At 41.0% G+C, this 23,613-nt stretch overlaps 1 protein-coding gene across 1 annotated transcript in view; it reads left to right on the top strand.

Moving 5' to 3' along the window:
- The first annotated feature begins 6,872 nt into the window (after nt 1-6,872).
- LOC135553085 (solute carrier family 12 member 9-like) overlaps nt 6,873-23,613 on the top strand; it is a 57,646-nt gene continuing 40,905 nt past the window's right edge. The window contains exons 1-6 of the mRNA XM_064985178.1: nt 6,873-7,478; nt 18,519-18,653; nt 19,001-19,138; nt 19,715-20,032; nt 22,718-22,825; nt 22,909-23,020. Of these exons, the coding sequence (XP_064841250.1) occupies nt 7,253-7,478; nt 18,519-18,653; nt 19,001-19,138; nt 19,715-20,032; nt 22,718-22,825; nt 22,909-23,020 (1,037 nt within the window). The 5' untranslated portion in view covers nt 6,873-7,252. The remainder of the gene's footprint in view (nt 7,479-18,518; nt 18,654-19,000; nt 19,139-19,714; nt 20,033-22,717; nt 22,826-22,908; nt 23,021-23,613) is intronic.

The raw sequence follows: 23,613 nt of genomic DNA, 5'->3' as shown, positions 1-23,613 counted from the left end.
TGCTTGGGGGGAAATACACGGTTGTGACTATAATCAAACAGAATTCTCTTGGATGATAATGCAGTCGGCATTTGATTGTAAGGAATTCTAGGTCAGGTGAACAAAAGAACTTGAGTTCCTGTATGTTGTTATGATTATACCATTTGTCGTTAATCATAAGGCATACACCCTCACTCTTCTTCTTACCAGAGATATGTTTGGTTCTGTCGGCGCAATGCATGAAGAAACCAGGTGGCTGTACCGACTCTGACAACATATCCCGAGTGAGCCATGTTTCTGTGAAACAGATAATGTTACAATCTCTGATGTCTCTCTGGAAGGCAACTCGTGCCCTAATTTCGTTCACCTTGTTATCTAGAGATTTGACATTGGCAAGTAATATGCTCAGAAGTGGTGGATGGTGTGCTCGCATTCTCAGTCTGACCAGTAGGCCGCTCCGTCCGCCTTTCCTTCGGCGACCGCTTTGTTTTGGGTCGGCCTCTGGGATAAGATCCCATGTCCAGGGTGGAGGTCCGAACAAAGTATCTGCTTCAGGAAGTCATATTCCTGGTCATAATGTTGGTAAGTTGACATCGCTTTTATATCCAGTAGTTCTTCCAGGCTGAATGTAATAACACTTGAGATTTTCTGGGTTAACAATGTAAGAAGTAATGCATAAAGAAACAAAGGACCTGAAGCGGGGCAACCATCTCTGTCGGCGCCATCTAGCTCTAAATCCGTTATCTGTTACTTCTCTTATTACCATGTATATTTCTTTACTCCTGGCCTTGTTTCGTTCTGAAATATCAAGAACGACTGTTTGATTTTAGGCCCCGTAATCTCCATTCCCTGTTTGGGACTCTGATTCTGTAGCCTACCACATTAGTACATAATTTTGCAATCACAATCATCCTGTTCATTCAATTGCTTTACCCTGGTTATATCTAAATAAGTCGTATTTGTTTTGTAAAACATCTACTGTCTCCAGGATTATATTGCCTTGTAAGTTTAAGAACTAATAAATGAACTGTAGTTATAATTGTAACTTTTTGATATTTTCTTGCTGTCTTAGAGCAAGTGGTGCTCCATCAATAATTTCACACTCCCTTACAGATAGAAGGAAAGGAACTATGGTGCAGGAATGTCTACACTTCTCACCTGTAACGGGTTGCTGTATGAGAAACACTGAGACAGGAGGCCTGGCATCGTGAAGGTGGCCCGCCAGATTTCATCCATTCAGGCCAGAAAGATCCACCGGCTGTGGCACTCAGCAGATGAGTGCACCCGGAGGATAAATCACAGTGTGGGAGCAACACAAAGATTCCCTCCCTTGACAACAACACAACTGGTTTAGTGACGCTGCAGTGCCCAATCCATGTGATTGGAGGCAGGGGGAAATGCGGAAATGGATCAGCCTAGTAACTCAAAGTACGGGGATGCAGGCCTTTGGCAATGACAAGACCAACAAAACTTGACTTGCTAATCCCTCTTCAGTGAATTCAAGCACGGTCAGTACATTGATGGGCTTAAATTGAGGGCCAATGTTTATCCCACCCGGATGCTCGCAAGGTGAAGGCCGGAGATGGATTCTTCTTGCAGGTGCTGTCCTGCCACGTATGAATCTTGCTCACACATCCTGGGTCAATGGCTGTTGATCCAAGGAGCCCACATAAATAGGCAAAACAAGGTGTGTGAACTATTAGTAACAGAAGCTGAAAGCAACAGATGGAATTTTATCAAGGAGATGCATATCTCCATGCTGAAAGGGAGACTTAGGAAACCTGACTTGATATTTGTGAAAAGCTGTGCAGATTTGGTGGTTGATATTACGGTGCGTTACGAAGTCGCCTTTGACACCCTCGGGGTGGCTAAATCTGAAAAGATTGCACACTACCTCCCTGTTGCTCCATCAATCATAAACAAGCTGCCGGGAGTCGACAGGGCCACCTTCTTTTGCTTCTCAGTAGGGGCCCGGGGGCAAGGGGCCTCTACTCGTAACATTCAAGTATTGCGGGTCATGGGAGTATCTCGGACCTGAAGGGAGGCCTTCGTAAAGCTGATAAACTGGAGAGTCCTGCTCTACTCCATAGATCTGCTGAGAGAATTCCTCTGTGCAGACCAACTCGAGAAAGATGCACCAAGGCACGAGGGTGTTTAAACAACCCGGGGCCACATCAGGCTAAGTGGATAATGCAGCCCTGGGTTGTTTAAACAGACCTGCTGTTTTCGACTCTCTCTCTCTCTCTACAGCACCTGTTGTCTCTAACTCAGAATGATCGCTATGAAAAGCCAACTGACATTTACTCCTGAGGTGCTGACGTCTACAACCACTGTGATTATTATTATTTGACCCTGCTGGTCATCTATGAACATTTGAATATCTTGGCCATGTACTGTTATAATCTCCATCCGGCACAGCCAGAAGAGGTCCTTTATGGTAAGTTTTTCCTAGCCACCGCGCTTCTACATCTGCATTGCTTGCTGCTTGGGGTTTTAGGCTGGGTTTCTATATAGCACTTTGTGACATCGACTGATGTAAAAAGGGTTTTATAAATTCATTTGATTAATTGATATTGCTCCCTACTCCATAGAACGAAAACCATAACCGCAGTTGGGAGTCCACTTCGGTACTCGTCAGAGCATGGTGGAATAGGGGACTCAGATGACAGTGCAGGCCGAAGAGAGTAATAGGGGTTGCTCACAGTGGTTCATCCTGGCATCAGAAATATGTCAACTTAAATCTAAATTTTAATATAATACAAAGTCATAAAGTTACAAATCGATTGTTTGTGCGTGCATGTGTGTGTGCCTCCCTAGCTGCAGGAGAAGCATGCTGAGGTGAGAGGGGTTTGGGGGTGTTGTTGGAGAGTGAGGACACAGACCAAACTCAGCTGGAGAGACTGGAGCATGGAATAACAAACTACCTGCACATAGTCACCAACCTGGACATCACGGTAAGACGCACACACACGTACGCACATACCGACAGAGACATACACACACATCCACACACTCTCTAGCTTTCATTCATGACATCTCTCTCTCTCTCTCTCTTTCTTTCTTTCTTTCTTTCATTCTTTCTTTCTTTCTCCACAAATACTTGACTGTGTGTCTGCTGGTCCACAGGATGACGTGACAGACCCAGATCCAGACCCAGATCCAGACCCAGGCTGTCCCAGCCAGCAGAGCCAGAGTCTGAACCAGGTGCTGCAGCTGTACGGCAGGGTGCTCCGGGGGAAGCTGGAGTGGCTCTCCCTGGACCTCAGAGACAGCTGCTTGGGACAGAGATGATAACCTGGGATTTCTTCTCTCTCCCTTATCAATGCTGAACTGGATGAAGAATGTAGGGCACACCCTGGTGGAGATCTCTTTACTACACGGCAGTGTTTTGCTACCACCTGGATTTATTGATGGAGTTACAGAGTCCTCTGCTGGTGATATACAGTACGACATGGTGTGGTACCCGTTGAGGAGTAGGTGGGATCTGGTTAGGCTACAACTGGCTTCTATAGAGCTCGCCAGCGTGAAGTCCTGAAAACTGGAAATGAGTTTCCTTTGGTTGGTTCAGCCATTCCTATAGGGGAAATGAATGTTGAAAGAATGCGGTTATGACAGCTTTAGGAGATCTTATATTTTTTGTTCTGTAAGATAATATCAGTTAACACTGCCTTTATGAATTATGATGTCTTTCTGTGCTTGCTTTGCTGCTTACATAAATGCTTCAAATTTCACAAAAAGTAACATTAGCTGATGAAGATGATCTCATAGAACAAAATGCATACAATCTCCCCAACCTGTGCTTATCAAAATCCTTATTTTCAGCGTTAATCCAAAACCCCCATTAATTTCCACATAGGCTTTGGCCAGAGAGCCATGGCGGAGTTACATCCACAAAAAGACGCCATTAATGGCTCTCTGTTAGAAGCAGGCAAAGTCCACAGAGACTGGACCTATGCTCTTAATTAGATGAGACAATTCTAAAGACTGTTGGCCCCACTTTAAAGTGCCTCTGTGCCAATTTGGAAGAAGACTTGCTACATTATTTTCTCAAATGGGAATATCCACAGAGTAAAGGTAGCCTATTATGTATGGTTTTTCACAGCCATGATATGAGGGAAAAAACATCCATGGTGGAAATATAGTTGGTTAAAATCGATTACTGCACTGGTTGGAAGAATGGAAGAGGACTATTTATCAAATGCATACTTTTGAAGAATGGCTGGTTTGGAAAAAGTTGAGCCAAAAGACTGAATAAAAAGGTCAAGCGAGGGAGAAAGAGTGTGTGTGTTGTATTCTATATGATTGATATTCAAGTGTCGAAAAAACATGTTTGGCTATGTCACATTTTATATTGAAATATGATTTGCTTATTATTTCTGTATTTTCAATATGCATGATGTAGGCTGTTACATGGAATGTTATAACAAATTGAAAACATTAAATGCATTCCATTAAACGGTGTAGGCTATGTAAATAATTAAATGTATAGACGTTATGTAGCCTACCCATGGTTTCTATTTATAGACTACATCCGTATAAAATTAAATCTAATGAAAGTGTGTGGACTTTTGGTATTAGTGCTGGACTCTGTGATTTATTTAGCAGTTTTTAGGTTGCGATTCCATGGTAACGCCAACAGCAACATAAGTACTGTAGGCTAATTTATTCCAAGGATACAATGTCACTTGTTGAGTGTAAACAGGTGTCAACTTTCGTTTCGATGCAAAGTTTCCAGTAATAAGGAAGTAAGACACGGAGATTGTCACAATGTAATTTTTTAAACCAAATTGCTTTGACAAGTTGGAGAGAGTTGATTGGACAATTGGACTTGCTCATACGAGCAGATGACAAACTAGAAAATACTGGCGTCACATGATAAATCTAGTCAACGGAATGAGCTCCGTGAAATCAGCACCAATATGCGACATCAACGTGTCCCAAATAGCTTCAAAATAAAAGTTCTCCATTTACTTGAACACAATGGCTTGTTCGACATTGCCGATTGACTGATATACAAATCACCTTGCATCATAAATAACTACTTTGTAGAACAGTCAGTCAGCATTTACCCAGGATGTATGGTGATTTGACTCTCTTGAACAAGGCCAGCATCACACACGCTATCACCATAAGGCAATTTTCTAAAAAAAAATACCCCCTGAAAAAAAAGGTTACTTGACTGTTAAAGAATGCTTTTCTGATTTAACAATTTAAAAAAACATGTAGTTTAAAGTTCCATGCATTTATTGAAAACACAAACAACATAGAGTCTGGTGTCTAGGTTTCTTCCTAGGTTCCTGCCTCTATGGTTGTTTTCCAAGCCACTGTGCTTCTGAATCTTCATTGCTTGCTCTTTGGGGGTTTAGGCTCGGTATCTGTAAAGCACTTTGTAACAACTGCTGAGGTAAAAAGGGCATTATGAAATACATTTGATCGATTGATCAACAGATTGTTGATTCTCTAACATTAATTATAAACTATAGACGTCGTCAGCATAAAAGGGGGGCATTTCAGAATCATCAGACTACTAATAAGATCCAGTTTCATACCATGAAGTTTACCGCAAGTGTCTATTTTTCAGCAGAAAGCTACTGTGACCGCTGACCCCAAAATATACCCCAATAACCCAAGGCCTTTTTTTTTTTTTTTTTTTTTTTACAAATCTCTCTAAATAATACCTCAATGTCACAAGGCCTTATTTACAGCTCTTTAAATAATACCTCAATGACACAAGGCCTTATTTACAGCTCTTTAAATAATACCTCAATGTCACAAGGCCTTATTTACAGCTCTTTAAATAATACCTCAATGACACAAGGCCTTATTTACAGCTCTTTAAATAATACCTCAATGTCACAAGGCCTTATTTACAGCTCTTTAAATAATACCTCAATGTCACAAGGCCTTATTTACAGCTCTTTGAATAATACCTCAATGACACAAGGCCTTATTTACAGCTCTTTAAATAATACCTCAATGACACAAGGCCTTATGTACAGCTCTTTGAATAATACCTCAATGACACAAGGCCTTATTTACAGCTCTCTAAAAAATACCCCAATGTCACAAATCTTCACGGTATGACACAGGATCCCATTAGTAGAGGGTCTGAGCATTCCAAAACAACAACTTTTATGGTTTTAAAAGTACAATACTAAGCATATGTACAGGGCTGACAACTTCTGTAGTTTAAATGGTACAGTAGATGTGATGTGATGTGTAGAGCTAAAATGAAAAAAAAAACTATTTAGAGGGTGCAACAGTTCAACACTTCAGGAGTCAATGTCAGTTGGCTTTTCATAGCTATGTATTCAGAGGTCAAGAAAGAGAGAGAGAGACAGAAGGGGCCGAAACAGCAGGTCCGGGACAAGGTAGCACACCTGATGAATCAGGTCAGGGGTCCCCAGTTGCAGGCAGACCAGTACAACTGGATCAGCAGCACAACTGGATGGACTGGGGAAGGGGACAGCCAGGAGTCGTCAGGCCAGGTAGTCCTGAGGCATGGTCATAGAGAGCATTTCTAAGATCACAGTACACCAGATAACAACCTGGCACATAGGCTATTGCAGCATACATACTTGGGACTTTTAAAGTTTGTTATTTGATTTCAATAATATATTGTTTGTATTTTGGATAAAAGTATGTTGAAGCAATTTTAAATTCACCCTTAGCGTCATTGGCATTGGATGCATCTGGTTTTCTGGCATTGGAAACTACCTGGTGCATCTGATTTTCAGGGACACAATACCTTCAACCTAGGTTCCCTTTCCCGTGAAAACCAAACGTGGGAACTCCGCTCAGGCGTTTCTTTTACCCCTGCTAAATTAGGTTGCTTAATAACTTTTATTTTGAAAATGTGCTGTATGATTACATGACCTAGATGTTGCTGGGTTCACAACACAGTGGCTATAATGGTAACGCGAAAGACAACTTTTACGAAAATGTGTGGTTTTTAATGTAGGCCCACGACAAGATAGTGCTGTCGCTGATTTCGAGTGGAGTTGGGGAACATGTATTTATAATGTCGAGGTAGGCATTCTATATCACCATATTGATTAACATTCAGACTTCAACGATTGGCCCGTGACAATGTTGTCCATCGTCTGGTTACATTGTTGAGAAAATCATGTCTTAGTAAAGTCACGCGAACTGATTTTTGCTTCTACGTTTGGGAGTGAACTCTAGAAACTAACTTAGTTGATAAAGCCGAAACAATTGGTGGCAGAGTGTTCTGAAGTTCTGGCTAGTCCTAGCAGCCAACAACAGCTTCGCCATGTCGGAGAGGACACCGCTCCTGCACTATCGTCTCTCCACAAGCGTCAATGAGCAGTCGGGGGAGCATCATACATGTCGGTCCGGGGAGACTGTGGAGCAGTCCCTGGCATTTTCCAGACTGAAGTCGGCGCACCAGAGTCGTCCCAAAAAACTCTCCACATTCTTTGGGGTGGTGATACCCACCTTACTGTCGATGTTCAGCGTGGTGGTCTTCCTACGAATTGGTGAGTATAGCCTACGGTTATTTATGACAGTGTCCACAGCATAGCTTTATTTTAGGCCCATGCTGGTAAATTTGAGCCAGTTGTTGCCTGGAAACCCGATTTTGAATTCCATCGAATTCTACATGGGGCATAAATTGGAATCAGGAAAGTTAATTCTCACGACCTCTACAAGCCAGAATGTGGAAAAGAAATGTTAACGTTAAAATATAATTTTATTCAACATTCTTGAATAAAAATACAGGCCTGATGGGAACAATCATTTTCGGTAAACTTTCCAAATGTCGATTAAAAAAATACGCTGGACAAAGTGGGATCTTCTTGTGTCGGTAAAATGAATGAAATTATTAGATTACAGATTAAGAAAGTTATGAAGTTCACAGGGTGGTGAAAGTGCAAGGTAATGAGTTTAATGCGACTTTTCTATAAATATCGAGGGTCTTATTCTGGTGATTTGATCGTCGATGTTTGGCTGTCTTTTAACAAAATAATCTCGGTCTTTTGTCATTATGTAGGCTATATGTGCGCTCTAGCCAAAAGCGGGCAGATACCAATTTTGGTTTTAGAAGTGGGGGAACCTTACTTGGTTGGGAATTTGGGGGTTCTTTCAATTTTGGGGGGCATCTGAAGCTATTTTCCTTGCATTTCTACACAATCTAATATGGCCCTCCTAGCCGTCTCTATTTAGAACAACAAAAAGTAAGCAACAATGCCCACAGTCATCTAGGTAAGAGATCATTATTAAATATGCTTAAATGATTGCAGTGGCGACCCGACGTTCAGGGCTCTTTTGAGCCCCACATTTTTAACATAAAAACAAAAATAAAACATTTTAGGGGTGGCTTGCATGTTATTTTGGCATTAATACGTGTCACATATCAGTTTGCAAACAATGTAAAATAATATATATATTTGAGTTAATAAAGCCGCATACAAACATGGTCTCTTTTCTTGTTTTGAGTAAGGCAGCTCCAAAATGCAGGTATTTCTGCCTAGCTCAGTGCTTTCTGTGGTGGTGGGGCAAGCCAACAGAAAATACGGAGCATTGCGCCGTGATTGGCTCAGTGTTCTGTCACTCATGAGGACACTAAGTCACCTCCAAGTCTTAAGGGTAGAGCTCTCAAATTCAAGCTCTTGGGTGCTGCCATAGAGCTACATTAGAAGTGCATATCCAAGAAGACTCAAGGTCATTGGCCACAGATAAAGACGTCAAATCACATTATATCTACAGTAGCTTTGAATGTACTGATCTAAATCTTAGCTAGCAGTCATCATGAATCAAGTCGACAAACTACTGGCAAATCCTTTTTAATCCTTCTCATATGAAGATAAATAATAAAGAGCAATTTATAGATAAAAGTTATCGGGTGCGTAACTGGTGGCAGGGAAGTCAAAGGCACGAGAGCAGAATTTGGTGAATAGCCGGAGCAGTTTAATATAAAAAACGGAGTACAAAACAACAAACACATGGGTACAAAAACGTAGAGCACCAGTAACACATAGCATGAGTACTTACAAATAAACAATTCCCCACAAGGACATGGGGGGGAAACAGAGGGAAAATATACAACATGTTATTAGGGAATTGAAACCAGGTGTACAACAAGACATGAAAAATGGATCGTTATGCTAATGAGCCTGAGGCTTAAAATGATAAACAATCCCGGATCCGGGATGGGGAGTTTCAAAAGGAACTAAAATCTGATTTTAGTGAAAATCTGGGTCCTCGGGGAAATAAAATTAAAATAATTTTGGACTTTCTCTCAAGTAAATTAGCCTTTTCTTAACAACACTGTCATCTCAGATTTTCAAAATATGCTTTTTGAACCATAGAAATTGACTAATTTGTGTAAGAGTATGCCCAAGAAGGACCGCATAGCATTTTTCAAGTGAGCACAGCACAACAACATTTTCACAAAAGCCAGATAACCAAATAAATAAAATCATTTACCTTTGAAGAGCTTCTGATGTTTTCAATGAGGAGACTCCTCAGCCACATACCAAATGCGCAGTGTTTCCTGAAAGCCGATGATCTGTTTTTGATAAATGAGAAATTGTTCCGCTTTTTGTCTGCATTGCCCCTTTATTTATCCTATGGTTCTGACTGGTGTAAAGAACCTGAAAATGCAGTCACCTACAACGTGAAACTTTTTTCAATTAACTACATAATATCGACTAACATGGCAAACGTTGTTTGGAATCAATCCCTCTTAAGGTGTTTTTTCACATATCTCTTCATTGACATGCAGTTCTTGGAAGCTTGCTTCTTCTGTCTGTGCCCCATGGAAAAATACTGGCAGGTGACTTTTGGATAGAACACTCAAGTTTCCAAAACTGTTTGAGCAGGACACCGGAATTCATATGACAGGCAAAAACGGAGATAAAATCAACCAGGAAGTGGGATGTGGTCTCTTATGGTCAATCTTCCAACGATCTGCCTACAAATACGTCTTTACAATGCTGCAGACACCTTGGGGAAACGACAGAAAGGGCAGACTCATTCCTCTTGCGTTCACAGCCATATAAGGAGATCATGAAAGACAGAGCCATCAAAATTGATTCTTGTCATTTCCTGGATGCCAAGTCATCTTGGTTTTGCCTGTGAAGCTCACGTTATAGGGACACGCACAGAGAAGATATTTGTATTTCTGGACACGTTTAGAGTGTTTTCTTTCGAACAGTAGCAATTATATGCATATTTCGAGCATCTTTTTGTGACAAAATATCTTGTTTAAAACGGGAACGTTTTTCTTCCAAAAATGAAATAGCGCCACCATAAGTGTAAGAGGTTAAGGAGAAGTGTATCTAAAGTTCCATTCATAACACTTGTATTTTCATCAACATTTATGAGTATTTCTGTAAATTGATGTGGCTCTCTGCAAAATCACTGGATGTTTTTGGAACTACTGAACACAACGCGCCAATATATACTGAGATTTTTTGATATAAATATGAACATTATTGAACAAAACATATATGTATTGTGTAACATGAAGTCCTATAAGTGTCATCTGATAAAATTAATCACTGACGTTTGATCTTCATCTCTTTCTGATTTTTTTTTTTTGTGACTCCTCTCTTTGGCTGGAAAAAAGTGACTTGGCTCTGACCTAACATAATTGTTTGTGGTGCTTTTGCCGTAAAGCCTATTTGAAATCGGACACTGTGGTGGGATTAACAAGAAGTGTATCTTTTAAAATGGTGTGAAATACTACTATTTTTGAGGAATTTTAATTATGGGATTTCTGTTTTGAATTCGGCGTCCTGCACTTTCACTGGCTGTTGTCATATCGATCCCTTTAGCGGGATCTCAGCCCAAAGAAGTTTTAAGCAAGTCAGCCATATCAACTATATATTTTTTAAAGTCTGTAAATGAGACTGTTTCACTGCCGGACAAGGCTCCGCTGATAGCCAGGTAGGTGTAGCAGTGGTAAGGTGTTGGGACTCTTATGTAGGCCCTAATAGTTTGTGGGCACCGTTTGTCATCGTTAGGATAAGTAATCCTTCTCACCCCCCTTAAATGATTTAGATGCACTATTGTAAAGTGGCTGTTCCACTGGATGTCAGAAGGTGAATTCACCAATTTGTAAGTCGCTCTGGATAAGAGCGTCTGCTAAATGACTTAAATGTAAATGTTATATTGCAGTTAATGTATTGTTTAGTTTTGTGTAGTGGCTTTGCCGGCATTCATCTCACTTTAACAAATTTTTTTACCCACCAAGATGTACATGCTTAAATCGCCACTGAGTGATTGATAAGACTGAACTAGATCAATGATAATTAAATAATCATTATTGTTGCACCTTTAACCAATAGCCTAACAAATAAACAACTCTTACAAAGTACAGACTTAAAGAATAAAAAATTATCAAGACATAATCTATATCAAATTTCAGCCAGCCTGAACCACCTGCACGCCCAACCCTTATCACTCTAGTTAATAACTCAAATCTCTCCCCAACACAACTTCCTTGCCATGTTTTTTAATATCTCAGGGCAAAGGTTTGGAAAACATACATTTAATAAAATCACACATACGCTAACGTTCAAAATTTTGGGGTCACTTCGAAATGTCCTTGTTTTTTTGGAAGAAAATCACTTTTTGCATTAAAATAAGATCATCATGTTGATCATAAATACAGTGTAGATATTGCTAATGTTGTAAATGACTGTTGTAGCTGGAAACCGCAGATAAATAATAATTGGAATATCTACATAATTCATTGGACAGTGACCCTTTTTTAGTTATTTTGGTTCTGTACTCTAGCACTTTGAAAGGAAACAATAACAATGAGGGTGACGTGCTGACTCAGCTTTAATTTGAGGGTATTTTCATACATATCGGATGAACCGTTGAGAAATGATAGCACCTTTTTGTACATGGTCCCCCCCCCCCATTTTAAGGTACTACAAGTTGTTTTTGAATTGGCTTCAGATGTGTGTTAGTGAATGCATGAGAGCTGTTGATGAAAAGTATTGATTCTAGACTATGCTATTGCCTTTGGAGGTTGTTGTTTGGGTGTGACAACATGAGGAAGATGGCAGTCTCAATGCAAATTAAGTTGGCTGTCATAAGGCTCAGAAATGAAAATCAATCAGGAACATTGCAAAAACCCTGGGCATGCCCAAGTCAACAGTTTGGCTCATCATTAACAAGAAAAAAACAACCGGTGAACTCAATTATGTCAAAAGACCCAGTAGACTGAGGGAGACCACTAGTGGATGACCGGAGAATACTCTCTATGGTGAATAAAACCCCCCTGACAACAGCCCAACAGATCAGAAACACTCTCCTGGATGCAGGTGTAGATGTGTCAAAGTCTACCATACGTAGGAGACCACACCAGCAGGACTAGAGGGTACACTACAAGATGCAAACTAGAGGTTGACCGATTATGATTTTTCGATGCCGACACAGATACCGATTATTGGAGGACCAAAAAAGCTGATACCGATTTAATTAACACTTATTTTAACTTAATATAATACATCAATAAAATCAATTTAGCCTCAAGTAGATAATGAAACATGTTAAATTTGTTGTAAATAATGCAAAAACAAAGTGTTGGTGAAGAACGTAAAAGTGCAATATGTGCTATGTAAGAAAGTTAACGTTTCAGTTCCTTGCTCAGAACATGAGAACAGATGAAAGCTGGTGATTCCTTTTAACATGAGTCTTCAATATTCCAGGTAAGAAGTTTTAGGTTGTAGTTATTATAGGACTATTTCCCTTTATACCATTTGTATTTCATTAACCTTTGACTATTGGATGTTCTTATAGGCACTTTAGTATTACCATTGTAACAGTATAGCTTCCGTCCCTCTCCTCGCTCCTCCCTGGGCTCGAACCAGCAACACAACGACAACAGCCACCACATCGAATCAGCGTTACCCATGCAGAGCAAGGGGAACAACCACCCCAAGGCTCGGAGCAAGTGAAGTTTGAAACGCTATTAGTGCGTGCTAACTAGCTAGCCATTTCACTTCGGTTACACCAGCCTCATCTCGGGAGTTGATAGGCTTGAAGTCATAAACAGCGCAATGCTTGACGCACAACAAAGAGCTGCTGGCCAATGAATTCTGAAGTCTACAGATATTTTATCTGCTTAGATAAAACCAAATGCCTCAACTCATTCGACGGCACTTCATCATGCAACAAGACAATGACCCTGAACATACTGCTGGAGCAACGAAGGAGTTTTTGATGGCCAAAAAGTGGAAAATCCTTGACTGGCCGAGTCAATCACCAGATCTGAATCCTTTTGAACATGCAATTTACATGCTGAATAGGAGAGTTGAGATGACGACAAGCTCAGTCCGATGATGCTGTGATTGATCCCGCTCCAGAGTACAGGCCTCTGTGTAATGCTCATTCCTTTGACGATAAACTCAAATCTGATCATCACCCCTGGTGAGACACAACCACGACTCGTCAGTAAAGAGCACTTTTTGCCTTGCCTTGCTTTGTCTGCTCCAGCGACGGTGGGTTTGTCCCCATAGGTGACGTTGTTGCCAGTGATGTAAGGCAGGTCCTCATCAGACAACAGGCCTACAAGACCTCAGTCCAGCCTCTCTCAGCCTATTGCGGACAGTCTGAGCACTGATGGAGGGATTGTGCGTTCCTGGTGTAACTCAGGCAGTTGTTGCCATCCTGTATCTGTCCCGCAGGTGTGATGTTCGGATGTACTGATCCTGTACAGGTGTTACACTTGGTCTGCCACTGCGAGGACGATCAGTTGTCTGTCCTGGCTCCCTGAAGCCCTGTCTTATTGATAGGTGAAAATTGTCTCTTAATTGAATGATTAGAATATTTTGCCCTGAAACATATAATTGATTAGAATGTATGTAATCATAATCAAATAAATGTGTAGTCCTAGTCAGAATTAGGGTAAAACAATGTCTTTTATGGTATTTTAAACAGACAGTCTGAGCTTGGTGCCGACCTGACAATAGATTTGGGAGAGAACGGGGAGTACGTCTCAAGGACAAAGTCAGTATCTCTGTCGGCTGGGTAGTGAGACAGACAGTGTGTGCATAGCAGGACATGTTTGTGTACGTGTGTGCGTGAGAAATCAGTATAAAATGAATTGATTTTGTATTCTTGACTTCAGAACGTTCCGTGAATAAACCTTTGACTATTTAGCTGGGCCTCCGTCTTTCATTCGACCAGGATCTTACACATTCTGGTTTGCAGACAGAGTAATATAATTAAATTGGGTGACGTACCTGGAGAACATAATTCTCCTATCACTTAGGCGTCTCGCAGTACGGACATTGCAATTTATTTCCCTGGCCACATCTGCAGTCCTCATGGCTGCTTGCAGCATGCATGAGGCACATGTTTTTTGGGGGGGGATTATCTTTGAATGACAGGGTCCTGAAAAAGGGATGTTTCTTTTTTTGCTGAGTTTAGTACTGTAGAGCTATTTTTACTTGCACACAATATAGCTGGAATCACCCCATCCTAACAATCTCCAGTATCAACGTTTGCAAGCAAACAGAAACGGGGAGAATCTGTCGACATGCTGAGATAAAAGAACATACTCTTTGCCAGAATTTATCCCGCCTCACAAGACCACAACATATGCAAATTTGTCCCCTTTCGTGCTTTACACCTCCAACAGAATAACACAATTTCTGAGTGAATGACATTCAGTTTCGCTGGCATATAGTACGTTCTATGGATGGTCTTAAACTGCAGTTTGTCTGAGATTATATGAACATGAGAGCATTCAAACACATCTGTTTCCATTCATCATCCATCTCCCAGGTCTTCCTCACATTTTTGTTTGACATGTTTTGTCATCTGGAAAAGCCTCTATCAACCATTGATATATTTTGGATATCAATTTTAGAGCGTCTGGCTTGTGCACTAAACACTGGACAAGAGAAAGTGTTGCATCTGCAAAAAGGGTCACCTCAGTGACGTCACAGACTGGTCTTCCCTGGCTGCCTGACACTGAGACCTCTGTCACCATCTGATCCTGCTCAGATGAAGCATTACAAATAATTACCTTGGTGTACATTTATACATTGATTCTATTCTTAGATAATGGCTCAATTTAAATGACCATTATTCCCAGATCTCAGACTGTAGCCTATCCATCAACACAAGATGGAACTTTGTATCCATTCACTGATTTGTTATAATATACTGCAAAATTCACCTGTGCTCCGAAAACTGGTCTTCCCTGGCTGTATGACCCTGTAGGGACACCTGTCACCATCTGATCCTGCTAAGACATGATGAGCATTGTCTTGTGTACTGACTGCACCATAACAGTGAAGCATGTAGAGCTGTTTATAGGTAGGAATTAGCAATTTAGCTAGGGAAACTGACAGATCAATAAAGTTACATTGCTATACTGACTAATAAAAACATTGCGCTTAAATGTCTGAGTATCTACAGTTTCATCATTTGATTCAGAATGTGGGGGGGGGGGGGGGGGTTGTCATGTCCCCAGTGATGCCCCTGGTTAGAACACATGCCAATTCGGGAGGTGGCGTACTCACTATATATAATGTAAAGGATAAAAAATGAGATCAGTAAAGTTGAAAATGCAATGGAGACCCATTTAACTTGTATGTTTTATTCAGTAGTGATTAATTTACATCTGGCCCTCATTTTAAGGTCAACCCTGTTACATGAACTGAACCCTCGTTCTATTATGGTGAACCTATTCCTTTTTAAACAGTGTAAAAGCAGGTGAGCTGGTTCTATTCTCATTGGACATTTTCTGGTGGAAAACAAAGCAGGTTGAGCAGAACACTTCAACCCTGACATAGATAGACAAGCTTGAAATGTTTTAGCAATTCTGCGTTCAGTTGCTACTCCCTGATACACACATCATGCTTTGATTACCCCTGTCACAATGAGATTTATGGTGAAATCTTCAACCCTGTAATCTTCAACTTGGTACTTACTATAGCCATTTTTTTTTGTTTTTAACCTCTTGATGGGAATAACGTGTTGTCATAAAGAGCACTTTCAATCTTGAAATGAGTTGAAATCAAACCATTTTTTACCACGTTACACTTGGTGGAATGACCCTTGTACCACTTGGAAAGTCCCTTGATGTGTTACAGCACAAGGGTATGAAATCCTGAGAGGTATGGAGAAAAAGTAGGTTCACGGATAGGGCCTACTGGAGTGAGTGCATCCCAGGACACATTGGAAATGGACTGTTATGGCGGTCATAAATGTGACATAATATGTAAGAACCATTTTCTTATTGAAGGAAGAGTAGTTTGAAGTGGACTACCTTGGAGTAAAATGTAGTTCTAGCTCTTGGAAGAAATGGCTTTATTGCCTCTCACCATAACTTCAGTCTCGAGCCATTAATTACGTTCACATGATGCAGAGCTCGAAGTCCAATATCTGATGGCAATAATGACAACCGTATCTCTAATGTAATCACAAATATTCCGAAGATATGTTTACAAATACAATCCCATTCATTAATATCTCATCTGTTTTCTTTGTTCAGAGGTGTTTGATTCTATCACAGGGTTCTCACGGTAAGTAAAGTGGTCTCTGTGTTCTCTCTCCTGCCTTGATGTGCTACCCCCTCTGTTTTGCCCCTTGTCTCATACCTCTGCTGCTGTGGTGTAGACACGCACAAGCTGAACAGCCACCAGTTTGAGACAATAATACCATTCCACATAACATAAGCACTGCAGTGCATTGTGTCTTATCTGGAACAATATAGTGCTTCTGTTTCAACAATGCATGAGAGCAATAGGACTGCTGCCCAGTGAATTGGAAGATTTCTGTTTTTGTTAAAAGCATGAAATAACTTATGCATTTTGACCTATTGTTGAATGTTGCAAGGAAATAGTAGCATTGTAGAACTTTAGTATTTTTGCCATAGGCTTATATATAAAAAATATTGTCAGTCTAAACTGATTTTGTGACATTCAACAACATTTCTTAAATGTATCTGAATTAGAGGTTGACCGATTATGATTTTTCACCGCCAATACCGATTTATTGGAGGACCAAAAAAGCCGATACGATTTTAATCAGCCGATTTATTTAAATAAAATACCTTTTTTATATATGTGTGTATGTGTGTGTATATGACAATTACAACAATACTGAAAACACTTATTTTAACTTAATGTAATACATCAATAAAATCAATTTAGCCTCAAGTAAATAATGAAACATGTTCAATTTGGTTTAAATAATGCAAAAACAAAGTGTTGGAGAAGAAAGTAAAAGTGCAATATGTGCTATGTAAGAAAGCTAATGTTTCAGTTCCTCGCTCAGAACATGAGAACATATGAAAGCTGGTGATTCCTTTTAACATGAGTCTTCAATATTCCCAGGTAAGAAATTTTAGGTTGTCGTTATTATAGGACTATTTCCCTCTACCATTTGTATTTCATTAACCTTTTGACTATTGGATGATCTTATAGGCACTTTAGTTTTGCCAGTGTAACACTATAGCTTCCGTCCCTTTCCTCACTCCTACCTGGGCTCAAACCAGGAACACGTCGACAACAGCCATCCTCGAAGCAGCGTTACCCATGTAGAGCAAGGGAAAGAACCACAGGCTCAGAGCGAGTGACGTTTGAGCGCGCGCTAATAGCGTTTAACTAGCTAACCATTTCACATCGGTTACACCAGCCTCATCTCGGGAGTTGATAGGTTTGAAGTCATAAACAGCGCAATGCTTGACGCACAACGAAGAGCTGCTGGCAAAACGCACGGAAGTGCTGTTTGAATGAATGTGTACGCGACTGCTTCTGCCTACCACCGCTAAGTCAGATACTTAGATTCTTGTATGCTCAGTCAGATTATATGCAACGCAGGACACGCTAGATAATATCTAGTAATATCATCAACCATGTGTAGTTAAACTTATCTTATAAAAAACAATCACTAGTTAACGCTAGCTAGCAACTTACCTTGGCTTACTGCATTCGCATAACAGGCCGTCTCCTTGTGGAGTGCAACGAGAGCGAGGCAGGTCGTTATTGCGTTCGACTAGTTTACCAGTTTGCAAGATTGGATCCCCCTGAACTGACAAGGTGAAAGTCTGTGGTTCTGCCCCTGAACACGGCAGTTAACCCACCGTTCCAAGGCCGCCATTGAAAATAAGAGTTCTTAACTGACTTTCCTAGTTAAATAAATGTAATTTTTTTTTAAACAATTGGCAAATTGGCTCCCAAAAATACCAATTTCCGATTGTTATGAAAACTTGAAAATGGCCCTAATTAATCGGCCATTCGAATTAATTGGTCGACCTGTAATCTGAATGCCTTGGCATGATGATTTTGTTTAATAATGACATGACTCTGTATGAGGGAGGTGGGTCAAACTACTGTCTCAACTGTGTAGGTAAGATGAAAGCTAATGAGAATTCCCCACTGCACATTCTTATAGACAATTACTGTAAATTCCAGTTTCAACTTCCTGTAGAACAACTTTCCGATCACTTGTTAAATCACCAATCCCAGTTCCCGTTAGGGACTTTGAGATTATTTGAATTTGTTGTGTTTAACCATAGTGTGGCCCTTGTGTTCTCTCCTCCTCAGGTTTTGTGGTGGGCCAGTGTGGGCTGTATCAGGCCATAGCCATGCTCTTAGTGGCCTACTTCATCATCAGTATGACCGTGCTGTCTGTGTGTGCCATCTCAACCAATGGAGCCCTGGACGCAGGAGGGGCCTACTGTATCCTCCTCAGCAATACACACACACAGCTGAATATGATAGTCAGATGTATAGACATATTATTTCAGGCGATGTATGAATGCCTTTCTCACACCACCCCATATACTTTACACACACTCCACCTCAGTGTTCTTTCTATTTCATTAATGTAGCATTGCATTCGTCCAGGCATTGGTGTGTGTGCCAGTGAATGGCTGGTATTGCTTTCATTTTTATCTGTAAGACACATTGTGAGAGGTGGGGGTGTGTGTGTATGTCTGCGCCTATTCTTTCAGTGCCTTCACTACACTTTAGTGTGCACATACAAACACACACATTGACCCAGCCTTAACTCCCTCCTCCCCTAGACATGATAAGTCGTGCGTTGGGGCCAGAGTTTGGGGGCAGTCTAGGTGTTATGTTCTTCCTGGCTAATGTGTGTAGCAGTGCCCTCTATATACTGGGTCTGGTTGAGGCCATAGTAGCAACTTTCGGGCTTCCAGAAGGTATACAGCCATACTCTCTCCTTTTTCCTGCTTTGTTTGAAGGTCAATGTTCTTTAGGATAAATCTTGTCCTGGAGGCAGAGCTGTGCGATTTCCACAAGATGGGCCAGCGGCAAAGTCAAGATTGGCTATATATTGTCAAAATTGATGAAACAAAAATGTACTTTTTGGTCTTAATTTAAGGTTAGGCATAATGTTGGAAGTGTGGTGCGGTTTAAAATCTGAGTTTATTTATTTTTGGCTGTGACAGCTAGTGACTGCCCTGCAGAGCTGCCTCCAGTACATGAGCCATCCCAATAAATGCCAACCTGCGCTATGTTTACATTGACAGACTAGTTTTCTAGTATTTTTGTATTTGATATAAAACTAATCTGATTTCACAATGGCTACTAATGCATTGCATGCCCATGTTAATGCTCATTGAATTCAACTGAATACATTTAAATCAAACTGAATTGGATTCCCACCCTTTGACCTTTCATGGTCTGTTTCAGCTTTCACCCTTTCACCCTCATTCCTTCACTCTCTCATTAACCCCCTACACCTACTCACCACCATCCCTTCCTTCCCACTCCAGATGGGGTGAGCCCAGTGGGTTCCCTCCAGGTGTTGCCAGCTGGGTATTGGTGGTCGTTGCTCTATGCCACCGGCATCCTCCTCCTCTGCCTGCTTGTGTGTCTGGTGGGGGCAGAGATCTATGCCAAGGCCTCCTTCCTCATCTTCCTGGTGGTCATGATTGTGCTGGCCAGCATCTTTATCAGCTTCTTTGCCGTGCGCCCGCGTACCATCCTCCTGCCTGCCGCCAAGCCCGTCCACAACAACACAGGGCCACAGCCACCCAACATGGCCAACTTTACCGGCTTTAAACTGGACACACTGCTGGGCAACCTGGATGGTGAGTAAGGGTGTGTGTGCTACTCACCAACATACACGTGTGTGTGTGTGTGCTTAATGCACTGTATGTGTCATTCTAAATAGAATTTCACTTGATTTAAGGCTGCAATATATCACTTTTTGGGCGCCACTACCAAATTCACATCGAAAGCTCTAACACACATTTCTTCCTCATTGAAAGCAAATCTAAAAAGCAGTAGATCTGATCTGTGTGCGCTATGCTTCCTGTTCTTGAGTTTAGTTTTTGCATCTTTTACTTTCGGTTTTGTACACCAGCTTCAAACAGCTGAAAATACAATATTTTTGGTTATGGAGAATTTATTTCACAGCTGTTTAAATTTGTACAAAATTCTCTACACTATACTTGCTTGTTTTCTCAAACTGAAATTAGGCTAACTATTACAATTTTAGCAACCAGGAAATGGTGGAGCAATTTGTGCATAATGCATCTTTAAGGAATGAATATAGCAAATAATTATTAAGGTGAGCATATGTGAGTGACGTCTCATGTCAGTTATGCACATACTTTATGGTGGCAGAATTTACTGGTTTATCACACACACACACACACACACACCATTTATAGCCTTAGCCTCTTGATTTACTGAATGTTTACCAGGGTTGCTAGCAGTGAAAAAGGTAATTGATTATTTAGTTGTAATTAGTGGGACTCGTAAATATCCTTTGGCTCCCCATTTTCCACCGTAACGTACCGACCTGACTACTGAGCTGAAGGATTTATATTCAGGGTGGAAATCAACCTTCGCCTTCGAAGACCTTGTTGTCAACAAAATCACACATTGACACACTTCACACTTTGTTTGCCACTGTAAAGCTTTCCCTCCAATAACAAGGAAGTAGGTTAGAAGTCAATAGCTTCATACAGTTGAAGTCAGAAATGTATATACACCTTAGCCAAATACCTTAACTCAGTTTTTCACAATTCCTGACATTTAAGCCTAGTAAAAATACCCTGTCTTAGGTCCGTTAGGATCACCACTTTATTTTAAGAATGTAAAATGTCAGAATATTAGAATGATTAATTTCAGCTTTTATTTCTTTCATCACATTCCCAGTGGACCAGAAGTGTACATACACTCAATTAGTATTTGGTAGCATTGCATTTTTAAATTGTTTAACTTGGGTCAAAGTTTTGGGGAGCCTTCCACAAGCTTCCCACAATAAGTTGGGTGAATGTTGGCCCATTCCTCCTGACAGAGCTGGTGTAACTGAGTCAGGCTTGTAGGCCTCCTTGCTCGCACAAGCTTTTTCAGTTCTGCCCACACATTTTCTATGGGATTGAGATCAGGGCTTTGATGGCCACTCCAATACCTTGACTTTGTTGTCCTTGAGCCATTTTCCCACAACTTTGGAAGTATGCTTGGGGTCATTGTCTATTTGGAAGACCCATTTGCGAGCAAGCTTTAACTTCCTGACTGATGTCTTGAGATGTTGCTTCAATATATCAATATAATGTTCCTCCTCTTGATGATGCCATCTATTTTGTGAAGTGCACCAGTCCCTCCTGGAGCAAAGCACACCCACATGATGCTGCCACCCCCGTGCTTCACGGTTGGGATGGTGTTCTTCGGCTTGCAAGCCTCCCCCTTTTTCCTCCAAACATAACAACGGTCATTATGGCCAAACAGGTTGATTTTTGTTTCATCAGACCAGAGGATATTTCTCCAAAAAGTATGATCTTTGTCCCCATGTGCAGTTGCAAACTGTAGTCTGGCTTTTTTAATGGCGGTTTTGGAGCAGTGGCTTCTTCCTTGCGGAGCTGCCTTTCAGGTTATGTCGATATAGGACTCGTTTTACTGTGGATATAGATACTTTTGTACCTGTTTCCTCCAGCATCTTCACAAGGTATTTTGCTGCTGTTCTGGGATTGATTTTCAGTTTTTGCACCAAAGTACGTTCATCTCTAGGAGACAGAACACGTCTCCTTCCTGAGTGGTATGACGCCTGCGTGGTTCCATGGTGTTTATACTTGCGTGCTATTGTTTGTACAGATTAACGTGGTACCTTCAGGCATTTGGAAATTGTTCCGAAGGATGAACCAGACTTGTGGAGGTCTACATTTTTTTTCTTCTGAGGTCTGTGCTGATTTCTTTTGATTTTCCCATGATGTCAAGCAAAGAGGCACTGATTTTGAAGGTAGGCTTTGAAATACATCCACAGGTACACCTCCAATTGACTCAAATGATGTCAATTAGCCTATCAGAAGCTTCTAAAGCCATGATATAATTTTCTGGAATTTTCCAACCTGTTTAGAGGCAGTCTATTTAGTGTATGTAAACGTCTGACCCACTGGAATTGTGATACAATGAATTATAAGTTAAATAATCTGTCTGTAAACAATTGTTGGAAAAATGACCTGTGTCATGCACAAAGTAGATGTCCTAACCGACTTGCCAAAACTATAGTTTGTTAACAAGAAATTTGTGGAGTGGTTGAACAATTAGTTTGAATGACTCCAACCTAAATGTGTGTAAACTTCTGACATCAACTGTAACAAGCTATATCTGAACTTGACATGGCAAGATGAAGCATTTCTGTCCTTTTTGAATTCTAAGTCCTTAAAGGCAAGAGGCATGCATGTTAATCAATTTTTGTTGTTCATTATCTGAATTTGGGGAGGATTTGAACATGAAGCTGATTGAATTTATATCTAACCCTCCCCTAGCTGACTATGCTGTGGACTACACAACAGGAACCATGATGACCTTTGCCACGGTGTTTGCGGTCATGTTTAACGGTTGCACAGGCATCATGGCCGGATCCAACATGTCAGGTAATAAATAGTTTTTTGATCAAAGTAGTCGGTCAGGAATGTATGATTGTCTGTGTCTAACCTGGTGTTGTGCTGTGTCCCAGGTGACCTAAAGAACCCTAGCTACTCTATCCCTCGTGGAACCATCACAGCTGTCATCTTCACCTTCATCATCTACAACCTCCTCAGTCTGATGGTGGCCTGCTCCTGTGACCGGTCAGTCACACACACACACACACTAGTTTGGGCGTAATCTATGTAGATAAACACACCTGTAACACGTATGTTCACATGCAGATATAGGCACACACAAACACGCACAAACATTTGCACTCAATGAAAGACACACATACACTCATTTACAATTCTATCTCTCCAACACACTTTTTCTCACTCCCTCTCCCGTCTCTAGCTCAGTGCCAGTGTGCAGTATTGATGTGGCACTAACACAAGTGTTGCTAAAGTGACATAAAAGGCCCTTTAAAGATGCATTGGAAATCAATACAGCCATCAATTATATTCCTCCCTGTCCTCCCATCTGCCTGTTTCGCCTCTCCCCCTCAGTAGATCAGACATTGGCAGATAGAAAGGGAAGTGAAATATGCTGACTCATTGACTGTGTTCACATGCCCACCAAAATCCCCTTATTATTCGGGATACTCAAGTATTGTTTTTGAGTTGACGCATATTAACATCATATCCCATTTATAATAACCCGAAAAAGCTTGTATCGCGGTTATGAGAAACCCGGATAGGATGCCTGGGAAATACTGATCTTAGATGGGATACTGTGGCATGTATGCCAGCAG

Source organism: Oncorhynchus masou, chromosome 13 (genome assembly GCF_036934945.1).
Source record: "Oncorhynchus masou masou isolate Uvic2021 chromosome 13, UVic_Omas_1.1, whole genome shotgun sequence".
In the NCBI taxonomy this organism is placed as follows: Eukaryota; Metazoa; Chordata; class Actinopteri; order Salmoniformes; family Salmonidae; genus Oncorhynchus; species Oncorhynchus masou.
The sequence above is the reverse complement of the archived record's forward strand: the minus strand, read 5'-3'. Positions and strand labels throughout refer to the sequence as shown.